The sequence below is a fragment of the Myotis brandtii genome, unplaced genomic scaffold (genome assembly GCF_000412655.1).
Source record: "Myotis brandtii unplaced genomic scaffold, ASM41265v1 scaffold55, whole genome shotgun sequence".
Taxonomy (NCBI): domain Eukaryota; kingdom Metazoa; phylum Chordata; class Mammalia; order Chiroptera; family Vespertilionidae; genus Myotis; species Myotis brandtii.
Window position 1 is genome coordinate 1,605,276 of NW_005370042.1, and position 13,305 is coordinate 1,618,580.

Consider the following 13,305-nt stretch of genomic DNA (forward strand, 5'->3'; position numbering starts at 1 on the left):
GTAAAAGAGATATAGGTCAAATTAATTTTAGTAATATATTCCATTTAACCCAACACAGCTAAGGTTTGCCATTCCCACATATAATCGTGTAAAATCTTTAATTAGACATTTCACTGTTACTTCCTCTTGTCCTCAAAACGCAGCATGCATTTTATAGTAACAATACACCTTGATTCAGACTCTAAGTTTTCTTTTGAAGTAGTTGACAGGCATCCAGACTTCATAACATTTACAGTTGAAAAGTTGATTCACATACCCAAGTTCTCCCAGAGATATTTAAAAGTTTTTAAACAAGGGAATTAAGGACACAGACAGTAGTGTGGTGAAGGCTTGGGGAGGAGGTGGGAGTGGGGAGGAGGGATCAATGGGGAAAGAGGACATCTGAAATACTATCAACAATAAAGATACATTTTTAAAAATTAAAAAGAAGAAAATTAAAAAGGATTTTCTTAAATTTTAATTAAAATGAAGGAAAATGAAATACTCAGCTTCTCAGTCACATTAGCCACATTTCAAGTATCCAGTGCTGACCAGTGATGATAATATTGAACAGTCCCTCTCTAAACACTGCAGCATTTACATTGCAGTATTACAATACATGTGACATATAGTCACATGTGACAATCATTTGAAGATCTGACTGAAGTGATTTGTTACTAAAAGTAAAGCATCAACATATATTTTGAAAAGTAAACCATTATTCTTAGACTAAGATAAAATATTTGCAAAAGACATATTTACCTGATAAAGGACTATTATCTGAAATATACAATCAAGAAGCCCAACAATAAGAGTAGCAAACAAGCCCCAGAGATCCAGTGCACAGCGTGGTGAACACAGACAGCAACAATATTGTGCTGTAATCATCAATTTGCTGAGAGACTAAGAACCTAATGGTTCTAATCACTAACAAGGAAGGATAATTAGATAATGTGATAGAGGTGCTAGTTATCACTACAAAGGCAATCATGTTATAATACATAACTGCATCAAATTAACCTGTTGTATACCTTAAAGTTGTACAATGTTATCTGTCAAATACATTTTAATTTAAAAAACCTCAACTATAATAAAGCAAACAACCCAATTAAAAAATGGGCCAAAGACCTAAACAGACACCTCACCTAAGAAGACATACAGAAGGCAAGTACAGGTGAAAAGATGTCCACATCCTACGTCATCAGGGAAATGCAGAGAAAAACAACAATGAGACACCTCTGCACACCTGTCAGGTGGTTAAAATCCAGAACGACAGCACCCAGTGCTGGCGAGGATGTGGGGCACCGGGAATTCCCGCTCGGGGCCGGCGGGAGCGCACATGGTGCAGCCACCCTGGGAGACAGTCTGGTGGTTTCTTTCAAACCTAAACATACTCTTACCTACTGTCCAGCCTCCATGCTCCTTGGTGTTCATTCAAAGGAGCTCGAAACTCACTTCCACATGCAGACCTGCACAGGGATGTCTACCGCAGCCTTGTTCCTCACTGCCAAGCCTTGGGAGCAACCGGGACGTCCTTCGGTAGGTGAATGGTGAACACACTGGCCCAACCGGCAATGGCATATTATTCAACGCTGAAAAGGAAAGAGCTATCCAGGCCCGAAAAGACACGGAGGAACCCTAAATGCATATTAGTAAGTGAAAGAAGCCAATTTGAAAAGACTGCACACAGTATGATTCCAACGTTATGACATTCTGGAAAAGGTAAACCTACGGAGACAAAGATAGCAATGGTGGTGGGGTGAGTGCTGGGAGGCAGAGCACAGAGGGTGTTTAGGGCAGTGACACGACTCCGTATGACACTACAGTGACGACATTTGTCCAAACCCATGAGACGTGCACCAAAAGTGGACCGAAGGTAAACTCTGGGCATTGTGTGATTACGATGTATCAATGTAGGCTCATCCTTGGTAAAAAAAAAAAAAAGAAAAAGTGCTATTCTGAGTGATGCTGATGATGGGGGAGGGTGTACACGGGAGTGTAGGGATGGTATGTGTATGGGAAATCTCTGTACCTTCCTCTCAATTTTATTGTAAACCTCAAACTTCTCTAAAAATAGTTTTAAAAGCAAAACAACACAAAAACAAAACAAAGCAATTATTACTTTAGAGCATCACACAGTTATCTCTGTATTCAGATTGGTTATTTTCATTTACTTGTTCCATGGGAACCGAAGGATTGATCATAGCAAGCCGGTCCCCGGAGTGTACATCACCCACAGTCTTTGAATCTATGCAGCTCTCCACAGGGGACGGACATGATCTCTGTACTGCCAACAAATGCAACCATCAAACATTACTCTTGTACTCTCCGCCCCAAACATCGTGGAGAAGCCCTCGGGGTACTGACATGGGTCCGGGGACCGTGTGAAGGGCTGCCATGGTTCTGGGGTGGCGGGCAGAACTCCAGAAGAGCCACCTCCCAGGTGATTCTCTGTGTAAAAGAAGGAACTGGGATTTTTATGGTTTCTGACCAGACCACTTCTGATCATTTTTAAGTGACACTTTTTAGATCTGGATAAATTTAGAGTTTATAATGTAATTTAGGAAATGAATAAATTTTCTCAGTGTGATGAGTATGTTTTGGATGGGGGCCTATTTTTTAAGGAGTGTGTAAAAATTAATCAAATATATATGGGATAAAAGAGGGAGGCTAATTTATTAGGGGATAAAAGAGGGAGGCTAAATTACTATTTATCAGTTAATCCTACAGTCCAGATTCCCAGTGGATTAATTGAAGTTACTTTTTCCTTTTTTATTCATGCAAAACCTTTTAAATGAGAAACCTGGGGAACTTTAAAGTGCCATTACTTACTTTGTTTTAATTGCAGCCAATTCCTGAGAGCACTGTTCCAAAGAGCCTCTCTGATGACTTAAAAATCCCCAAGGTAATTTTTATGTTCCTCAATTCAAAATAGCCACTTAATTGTAATTTTAATAGAAACTCCAGAAAAAGGGGTCAGAGTTTATCCTGAGATAATTACCTGGCTGTGCTCTCCACTGGGATAAATGTGTCTGAAAATAATAGGGGGAAACACAATGCATCGAGGATTAAAACCTTCTAAACAGGCATGTTTAACAGATTTCGTGAGCAGTTAAAAATAATCTGTACTCTCAGTCCAGCGACTGTTTGCCAGGGAGAACCAAAGTTGAGAAATTTCTGTGAGAAGCATGACTCAGAGGGAAGATGTAGAGTCCGGCAGAGAAGGAAATGGTCTGACATCATTCCCAATTGGTCCTTCCTCCGATCACGTGTTCTGGGCATCTTTAAAAGGACGTTCCCGGGACTCAGACAGACACAGCACCGTCCCGAGGGCAGCAGCTTCTTCCCACCTGGCAGATAGTCCCGGACAGCTCGCAAAATGTGTGACGCCTTTGTAGGTACCTGGAAAATGGTCTCCAGTGAAAACTTCGATGATTACATGAAAGAAGTGGGTAAGCAAGACATGGCGGGCGGGCTGGATGCATACCCTGTTCTCTGGGCAATGGGGGCTATGGCTGGTCCACTCTGGAAGCACTGGCTGGATATGGAATGCTGCTTTTGCATCGAGGCTGCAAAAACAGCAAGTGAGACCATTTGTTTGTAGAGACATTGTAGACCAAGGTCACAATGACGGGTGAACCAAGATGAAAAAGGGTCTAAAAGGAATTTTTATGGGCTACAGAACCAAAAAGACTTCATTGGATTGCTCACCTGGGTATCTTTGGCTTACTTGGCTCTTTGCCTGCTTTTCTTTCATTCCTTCTTGCATAGAAAAAGGAGCAATAGCCCGGATGGGGTTGCTCAATGGTTGATCATCTGCCCATGCACCAGGGGGTTGCCGGTTTGATTCCCAGTCAGGGCATATGCCTGGGTTTGGGGCTTGATCCCCAGTAGGGGGTGTGCAGGAGGCAGCCAATCAACGATTCCCTCTCATCACTGACGTTTCTAACTCTCTCTCCCACTCCCTTCCTCTCTCTGAAATCAATAAAAGCATTAAAAAGGAGCAATAACTTGGAAATACAACCATATTTATTTCCTAGCATGCAATAATGTCCTTTGACAGTGTATTTCTCATCTTCCTGTAATTTTTAAAGCAGACTTATGTTAGCCAATTACTTTATTGTCTTAATGTCAATCCATTAAAATGTGTGGGGTTTTTGTGGGGGGCAAACTCTCTTTTCTTTTTTATTGAATCTATTGAGGTGACATTGGTTAATAAAATTATATAGGTTTCAGGTGTACAATTCTATATACATCATCTGTATATTGTCTTGTGTGTTCACCACCCCGAGTCAAGTCTCCTTCCATCATTATTTATTCCCCCTTTACCCTCTCCTACCTGCCCCCACCCCAGTTTCCCTCTGGTAGTCCCCATACTCTTGTCTGTGAGGTTGTGGATTTTTGTTTGTTTGTTTTGCTTAATCCCTTCACCTTTTCCACCCAGCCCCCAGCCCCTTTCCCCTAAAAGTCTTAATTTTAGAGAGTGTGTTCCTTAAAGGGCTTAAATTATTTCTGCGACTAGCAAGCCCATGGGATGCCATAGAATTACTGTGTCATTTAAAAGGAGAATGTTACACACATAACATCCCTCCTCCTCGATAATGGAGGCTCCTGGGTCTTCAGATTCCGCTAGCCTTGTCAGTGTGCCACGTGAGGGTCCCCAGGCAATGAGGGCGCAGAGCAGGGTTGTATAGATGCAGGGCTCGGTCCCCAGTGGGGGGTGTGCAGGAGGCAGCCGATCAACGCCTCTCTCACTCTGAGAGCCCCCCACCCAACCCGAGAATGACCAAATCCTACCCAGGGATGAATCGGGAAGGACTTTCACACAGTGTCTTTATTAGGGGTTAGAATTTATTCCCTAAATCTCAGATTTAACCTCCCCCCAAGGCACACAGCATGTTTTTTTGCTTGTCTATAACCACTATTTTCCTTGTTTATAGTGAAAGATGGAAATCAGGGACTTCAGCATGAGTGAGACCTAACTTTCCAGAATATCAATTAATTTTGATTCCATAAACTAATAGGTGCTGATATGGAAATGCCAGGATTTGAGGCTACTTAGCTATTGATTTTTAGAAACATTTCACACTTTTACTGTCCAAATTTAAATCGATAAAATTCTGATGATAAGACAATCAGATGCCTCCTTACATTAGCTGCTCTGGCTGATGGCCGGTAAGCAGGTGTCGCCTTCGCCGGTCAACAGGGAGGAAGCAGCGAGTGGAGAAGACGCTTGCCGAGGCCGGCCTCTCGGAACCACAGTGGACTGAGCCGCTGCTGTGCTGACTCCCTCCCTGTATGTGACGTTCTATTTTGTAACAGAGCCGGGACTTGAAGAAGCAGCCTAGCGTGTTCCCGCCCGTGGTCCCGTCTCCGGCAGGGACTAGATCAGAGCCTCAGCCCCCGCTGTTCCGTTCGATATTTCTCTCCCTGGTCCCCATTTCTAACCTTTGGTGTCTGTAAGTGACCTCTAGTCACAGCAGGAGCTGAGATCTATGTGTTTAAGGGAACCCAACACACACGGTGAGATCGTTACTGCTGTGTCTGCTCGGTGGTAAATTGTCATCCCATTCCCTTAGCAAGAAAAGTAGGTTCCTCTTAAGAAAAAAGAGAAATTTGTAACGTAGGTGATTGGCAAGCAAAGCATTGATTACTAAACCTACTGAAACAGTGGCTTCTTGAATGTTGAAGTGTCACAGTCGCTGCGACGCCCTCTTTAACCCTGCCTGCATGGGTGGGGCCACCTCGCCGCTCTGACATGACACGAATGGAGGGAACGGTTTGCCTTTGGGGGATCCATCCGATCTCCTCTCCTGGTGGAGCGATGTGGATGTGAGAGCCCGGGCAGCAAATGCTACGAGATGTTATCTGTGGGCCCCCAAAGGGATGGCATTCTTTAACTGATTAGCTCTCTAATGGCCCCAGTCTCCTGGTGAGGATTCTGTCTTTGACTGCACACGAGATTGTTTTTATTTGAGCAAACCAGGCCTCGGTGCCCAGTGTTTCTTGAACTGAGTGAACGCCAGAGGCTGGCTGAGGGCTGAGGCGGCCATTACCGTGAGAGCAGTGACTGAAAGACACACACATTCCCGAAGGCGCATTCTGGTTGACAAGGGACAGCAGCTCCCGGGGACTGCATCTGAACGCAGAGGGAGATTTAAAGGACAAACCCACAGCCAGCTGTGCTTCATGCGTTTCTGTAAAGATTCGCCTCTTTACTTCTCTGCAGCAGCTGCTTGAACGAGGCGGCCCAGAAACTCGCCGTTTCCCTTCATGCACACGTGCCCCCTACACTCATGTGTGTGCACAGCCCTGTGGCCACACCCCAGCTCTTTCTTAAAGATGCGGGAGGACGCTGTAAACCGCTTCTCCTCTCCCCCCGCAGGAGTGGGCTTCGCCACCAGGAAAGTGGCCGGCATGGCCAAGCCCAACATGACCATCAGCGTCAATGGGGATGTGATCACCATTAAGTCAGAAAGTACCTTTAAAAACACGGAGATCTCCTTCAAACTGGGCCAGGAATTTGACGAGGTCACTGCAGACGACAGAAAAGTCAAGGTGAGGAGTGAGGGGTTGGGGCGGAGGGAAAGCCTCGTTTCCAAGACCAGGTACTGCCCCCAGCAGCCGAGCGGCCGCCCTGAGAGGAAAGACCGCCCCCCACAGGCCGGAGGTCCCTGACCCCCACCCTCTGAACTTTGTTGCCTTCGATATTTAATTGGTAACTTCCACTCCTTCTTATAAAGTTGTCCTCATTATTTTAAGAAACAATGAACATAATTGTCCTTATTATTTTAAGAAACAATTAACATAATTTTTGTCATATATATAGTATTTGAAGTGGATTAAGTAACATAATGTTAGGGAAGTTTACAAAGAGTGTGAAAATTTTTAAAAATTACTTATGATACTACCATCTCAATGTAGATTTATGATCTATATTCTTTCACAGCATTTTTGAATGCATGTTTGGATGACGTTCTGATCATAGCGTATGTTTTTATTTTGACATTCATTTAATTGCTCGTGGCAATATATTCTCATCATGTAGAATTTCGAATGACCTCAAGGACGCCCCCACACAGGGCGGCGCCGGTTTTATGTGATTTCCCTGCACCATGTAAACTCGCACCCGCTTTCTCTCGCACCGCAGAGCATCATCACCTTGGACGGAGGTGCCCTCGTGCAGGTGCAGAAATGGGATGGAAAGTCAACCACCATCAAGAGGAAGCGAGTGGATGACAAACTCGTGGTGGTGAGTATGTTCTCTCGGCCCGATCCTCCCGCGGGGCCATCTCCGACCACCATTCCGCCAAACACACGGCTAACGCCGCTGCCGCTGTGGCACAAGCAGCGATTCCGTTGGGATTATGGGGCTCATCCTGCTGCCTTTGTGCCTGCGGCTCAGCCTGGGCATGCTCCCCGCCGGGCAGCACTGCCTGACCGGGACACGCCCCGCGCTGCAGCACACACTCTGCTTGTGCCCTCACCTCCTCTAGATGTGAGGCTCCTTAAGGGGGAAACGTACATCTTCCTGGTCTTAATAGCTCCCTGATCTATTACATCAGGTATATATAGGAACAAATGTCTGTCCTAACCCTGAAGGAGACAATAAGCAAAGGGACGAGATTGACCAAGAATGTTTTTGTGTGTCTAGGAGTGTGTCATGAAAGGCGTCACTTCCACCAGAGTTTATGAGCGAGCGTGAGCCGAGGGACAGTGACCTGGACGGAAGTTTGCGTCGAACTCTGTGACATTCTGCTGGATATAGAGTCCAAACGTATATTGTTGTTGTCCACTAATTAGCAAGCAACTAACTTCCCCCCCAATCAGAATTTACTCAATGTGGTTGCATTGGTTAAATAAAACATTTTAGAGTTAGAAGGTGATGTCATGATTCCTTCATTGTGCCAGAGAATTCTTCTAACTCAATGCAAGAAATAGAAAATTGTACCATTGCTTTGTTTCTGGTGTAAGCAATATGGTTTTTCACAATAATCCAAGGTAAGACATATAATATTCATGAATTTTCCATGTCTTGGTAGAAATTGATAAACATGCTATTATGAAATGTGAGGTTCTTCTTTAGTGTGTCTTCAGTCAAGTAACTCTTGCAGAGACCGAAGGCAGTTTTAAAAGTGCAGTAGCTGCCCCTTCTCCACGGGATACGTTCCAAGACCCCCCGTGGCTGCCTGAAACCACAGAAGTACCAAACCCCACAAATGCTGTGATTTATCTATACACCTGTAACTATGGTAAAGTTTAATTTATAAGTTAGGCACAGTAAGATACTAACACAAGTAATAATAAATATGGTAGAACAATTATAATAATATACTTAATACAAGTTTTGTGACTGTGGCATCACTAAGTAAAATAAGTCTTACTTGAATGCAAACACCACCATACCGGGATCCTTGATCTGACATCCAGGATGCTACCCAGGGACTAGCAGGTGGGAGATGCTGAACAAAGGGATGAGTCACATCCCAGGTGGGACAGAGAAGGACAGGGTGAGTGTCATCGCGCTCCTCAGAACAGCGTGCAGCTTAACATTGATGAGTTGCTTATTTCTGGAATTTGCTATTTATATTCTCCTACCTCAGTTGGCCTTGGATAACTGAAACTGGAAAGTGAAACCGTGGTTCTGGAGGATGACACGCACCCCTAGGAGATTTTGTGGGTTCAGTTCCAGACCACCTTCAAGATAAAGCGAGTCACATGAAATTTTGGGCTTCCCAGGGCAAGTAAAAGTTATGTTTCCACTATTAAGTGTGCGATGGCATTATGACTAAAACAATGCACATACCTTAATTTAAAAGTTCTTTAGTGCTAAAAAATGCTAACCAAGATCTGGGCCTTTAGCAAGTCGTCATCTTATTGCTGGTGCAGGGTCTTGTCCTAGTAACATCAGAGATCACTGATCACAGGTCTTAAGAAATCCTATATATTAAAAGCCTAATATGCAAATCAACTGAACGGCCGAACAACTGGTCACTATGACGTGCACTGACCACCAGGGGGCAGATGCTCAATGCAGGAGCTGCCACCAGCCCCCAGGCCCCAGGCCAGCCAAGGTGGATGCCAACGGAGACCCCCCAGTTGCCCTGCTGGTCACCCACAGATCAGCCCTGATCACCAGCCAGGCCTAGGGACCCTACCTGTGTAAGAATTTCGTGCACCAGGCCTCTAGTAGAATAATAATAATGAAAAAGTTTGAAATATTGTGAGAATTGCCAAAGTATGACCCAGAGACATGGCATGAGCAAACGCTGTTGGAAAAATGGTGTTGATAGACTTGGCCAACACAAGGTTACCACAAACTTTCCATTCATAAAAAAACACAGTATCTGTGAAGTGCAACACAACCAGGGAAGTCTGGTTCATAGCCTGCTGGCCCGGGTGCGGTCACTCACACTGCCTGTCCTGGAGCAAGGAAAGAGAGAAGTAGAGTCACAATGCAGGTCATGGGAAAAGGTTCTAGGCTACCATTTTTAACCCGAAAAGTTATTGGTAAACCAAGCTATCTCTGGGGTCTCTCAAGAATGAGTGTCTGGGTTGAAGCCGCAGACTCTGCGTGATCCTGAGATGTTGAGTGAGGCGGAGGGAGGCTGTGATGCCCTCTCCTGGCCAAGGACCATAATGAAGGGCCCTTCACACAGGTGGGCCCTTCACACAGGCAGGCCTGGCGAGAGCAAATAATCCCACAATATTCATTCTGGAAACGAGGCGACAGCCTGCAATGAGTAATGATGCCAATGTCCTCACAGTGGTTCCCAGGCTCCTCACCTGTGGAAATTTTATTCAAATAAAATATTAAATATATTCTGGAATTTTTTATTCAAATAAAATCTGCATAGAATTCCAACATATAACACAGACAAAAATGCTCATGAGGCTTTTCAGGCAGGGGTGAGTGAGTTACTTCTCTGCCCTGTGGGAGCTTTGAGGCACCTCTCCCGACCACTGGAGGACCATGTACATAGAATGAAGTTTCCAAACCATATACTTACATTTCACAGTAAGCCAGCATCTGCTAAAATGCGTGCTGTAGTTGATATAATCGTGTTTATGATACTTCCTTTAAAAACATGCTCATTATTTTCTGAACACCTATCCTATATAGAACACCAGCATATGAGGAGGCCAGGAGATCAGTTGCTGATCAGAAGAATTTAGCTAAAATGCAGCAGCAGTCCAAGGGTCTGTGGACAGACGAATGGATAAGCACAATGTGGCCTATTCATTCAATGCAGTATTATTAAGCGTCAACATGAATGAGCCTTGAGGACATGCTGAGTGAAATCAGCCAGTCACACCAACAAAACGACCCCACCAAATACTGTACGATTCCTCTTATGTGAGTACTTAGAGGAGCCATAGAGACAGATGTAGAACAGTGGTTGTCAGGGGCTGGGGGAGAGAAAAAGAGGGAAGTTATTGTTTAATGGGGGCAGGGTTTCCATCTTGCAAGATGAAAAATTCTGGAGATGGATGTTAGCGGTGGTTGCACAGCAATGTGAATGTATTTAATATCACTGAACTGCATTGGTTAAGACATTTAATTTTATGTTATGTGTTTTTTACCACAATAGCAAAATTAGAAAAAAAATATAGTATGGTTAAAATATTACATGTACAGCAACAAATTACCAGGCATATCTCTGGTATGCTTAACTTTATAGTATGTCTCACCAATGGAGAAGGTAGCATCTCAAAATTAAATTTATTAAAACTGCTTAGTACCTCAAATGTCATGAGAAAGAAAGTTTATATAGACAACGAGATATTGGAGAAGCATATAAAATGAGATAATGGAGAAATAAGCATTGAAATTATCATGTAAACAGGACATGTAACTGTTCTATAACAAATCAGTGTATTCTAGCTCCTTTATTAGGATTAACAATTAAGAACATTCAAACTTGAACTATTTTTACTTGAGGAAATGGTTTGGGTTTGGTTTGTTTTTATGCCCAAACGAAGGTGCCAAAGGCGGGGTCGGGGTCGGGTGGCAGAACGACCAGGACTATCTGGGTTGAGGCCACAGACTCTGCATGACCCTGAGACACTGAGCGAGGCGGAGGGAGGCTGTGAGGCCCTCTCCCGGCCGAGGACCATAATGAAGGGCCTGTCACTCAGGCGGGCCCGGCGAGAGCAGTGCATTCAAACCTCATCCCTGGTCACTGTTGGAGAGAAACTCAGTGAAAAAGAAGTAAACGCTGCTGATGGTCTTTGTTCACTCACCAAGCACTTACTGAGCACCTGCAATATGCCAGGCACCGTCCTAGGGCTGCAGAGGCGACTAAGAAATAGCTTCTTTGCTTGATGCACTCATGAAGTAGCTCAGGGGCTGCGGACGTTAACTCGTTGCAATACTATGCGAAAGGGTAGCTGTGTCACATAAAAGGGATCCGCCAGCTCTGAGCCAGTGTCGCAGGGACGCTGGTGTTGGGTCTGGAGAGACAGTGGTGCCGAGAGGCTGTGCGCACGGCCACTGCCCAGGCTGCACGTAACGGTTGCTTTGAGAGTCCAAATTCATGATTCCCGTTGGGTCTGGAGAGACAGTGGTGCCGAGAGACGTAACGGTTGCTTTGAGAGTCCAAATTCATGATTCCAGGGAGGCTATTTACAAAGGCATACCGATGATGAAGGCTTGAGGTGCAAGTCACAAAAACTCCAACACAAACTCGTGAAAGACTAATGGAACTTATTAGTCAGGTGATCAGAATTTCAGAAATGCAGTGGCCCGCTCCTCCCGCTTTGCTCCCTGCCATCCTGTCTCACGTTACCTTGGAGTCGGTGACATAAGACCATCCCTCAGGCTCTCTCAGGGGGTAAGGTCATCCTCTAGAAGCCAGAATCTGACTTTCCCATTGGTCTCATGGGCCTTACGAGTTCTACAAGGGGCCACCACATTGATTGCTGGATCCATCCATGGCAAGGGGATTGGAGAAAGGGTGGCTCCACTAACGGGAGACCTTGTCCCACTAACCCACTGGCAAACAGGAGTGGCCATGTAGGTCTGTTGTCTTCCGGAGAGATGCGAGCACACCTTGACCAGTTAGGCAAGATCTCCTCATTAGTCCTCACCTCTGAGGACTGTGTTAACTGGGAAGGCACTTAGTCTTGAGCCCGTGTCCTAGTTTCCTGAAACTGATGCTAGGGTTTTGCTTCCCATTTTGCCCTCCATATACTTCAGTAACTATTCCACCTATGAATACATTGCATTATAAATTTCCTCTTTATATGTGTTCATCAAAAGACATTCTTTAGCCTACTTACGTTATAAACTTGTGGTGCCAAAACACCAACCTTTAAAAAAAATTTTTTTTCCATAAAGACATGGTTTGAATAAATATTTCTTTGAAGAATATTTAACAAGGCTGATAACAGTATGCAAAAATAGAGACACACTCATAGATAGAGAGCAGGCTGACAACTGTTGGTGGGGGTGGGGCTGGGGGCGCCAGGTGGGAGAGCGGAGGGATTGAGGAAAAAAAAGGAGAAAAACCCCTAGACAGGGAGGACAGTGTGGTGATTGCTGCGGGAGATGAGATGAGGGCAGGTGGAGGAGGGTAAGGGGAGATAAATGGTCATGGACTGAGACTTGGCTTGGGGTGGTGAACACACAATACAGTGCAGAGATGATGTGTTATAGAATTGTGCCCCTGAAACCTGTATAATTATATTAAACAGTGTCACCCCAATAAATTCAATAAAAAGAAAAAAAATTAAATAGTATGAATATTATTCTAGTTTTCCAGCCGTCTTCAAAACAACTGGTGCTTGGAGCTGAGACATAAATCTACAGCCTTGGAATATAGCCCTTGTTTTATATATATATATATTAGAGGCCCGGTGCACAAAAATTTGTGCATTGGGGGGGTCCCTCAGCCCAGCCTATGCCCTCTTGCAGTCTGGGACCCCTCAGAGGATGTCCACCTGCTGGCTTAGGCCTGCTCCCTGGGGGATCGGGCCCAAGCTGGCAGTCAGACATCCCTCTGGCAGCCCAGCAGCCCTCGGGGGATGTCCACTTACCAGCAGGGAGCAGACCTAAGCTGCAGTCGGACATCCTTAGTGCTGCTGAGGAGGCGGGAGAGGCTCCTGCCACCACCGCTGTGCTGGCAGCCATCAGCCTGGCTTGTGGCTGAGCAGAGCTCCCCCTGTGGGAGCACACTGACCACCAGGAGACAGCTCCTGCATTGAGCATCTGCCCCTGGTGGTCAGTGTGTGTCATAGTGACCAGTCATTCCCAGTCGTTCTGTTGTTAGGGTCAATTTGCATATTACCCTTTTATTATATAGGATAGAGGCCTGGTGCATGGGT

General features: G+C 45.1%; 1 protein-coding gene across 1 annotated transcript; it reads left to right on the top strand.

The window, feature by feature from the left end:
• The first annotated feature begins 3,284 nt into the window (after positions 1-3,284).
• LOC102245169 (fatty acid-binding protein, adipocyte) lies at positions 3,285-7,860 on the top strand. The gene is made up of 4 exons (XM_005878183.2): positions 3,285-3,431; positions 6,365-6,537; positions 7,130-7,231; positions 7,634-7,860. The coding sequence occupies exons 1-4, from the start codon at positions 3,359-3,361 to the stop codon at positions 7,682-7,684; spliced, it is 399 nt and encodes a 132-aa protein (XP_005878245.1). The 5' UTR covers positions 3,285-3,358; the 3' UTR covers positions 7,685-7,860.
• The last annotated feature ends 5,445 nt before the right edge of the window (positions 7,861-13,305 follow it).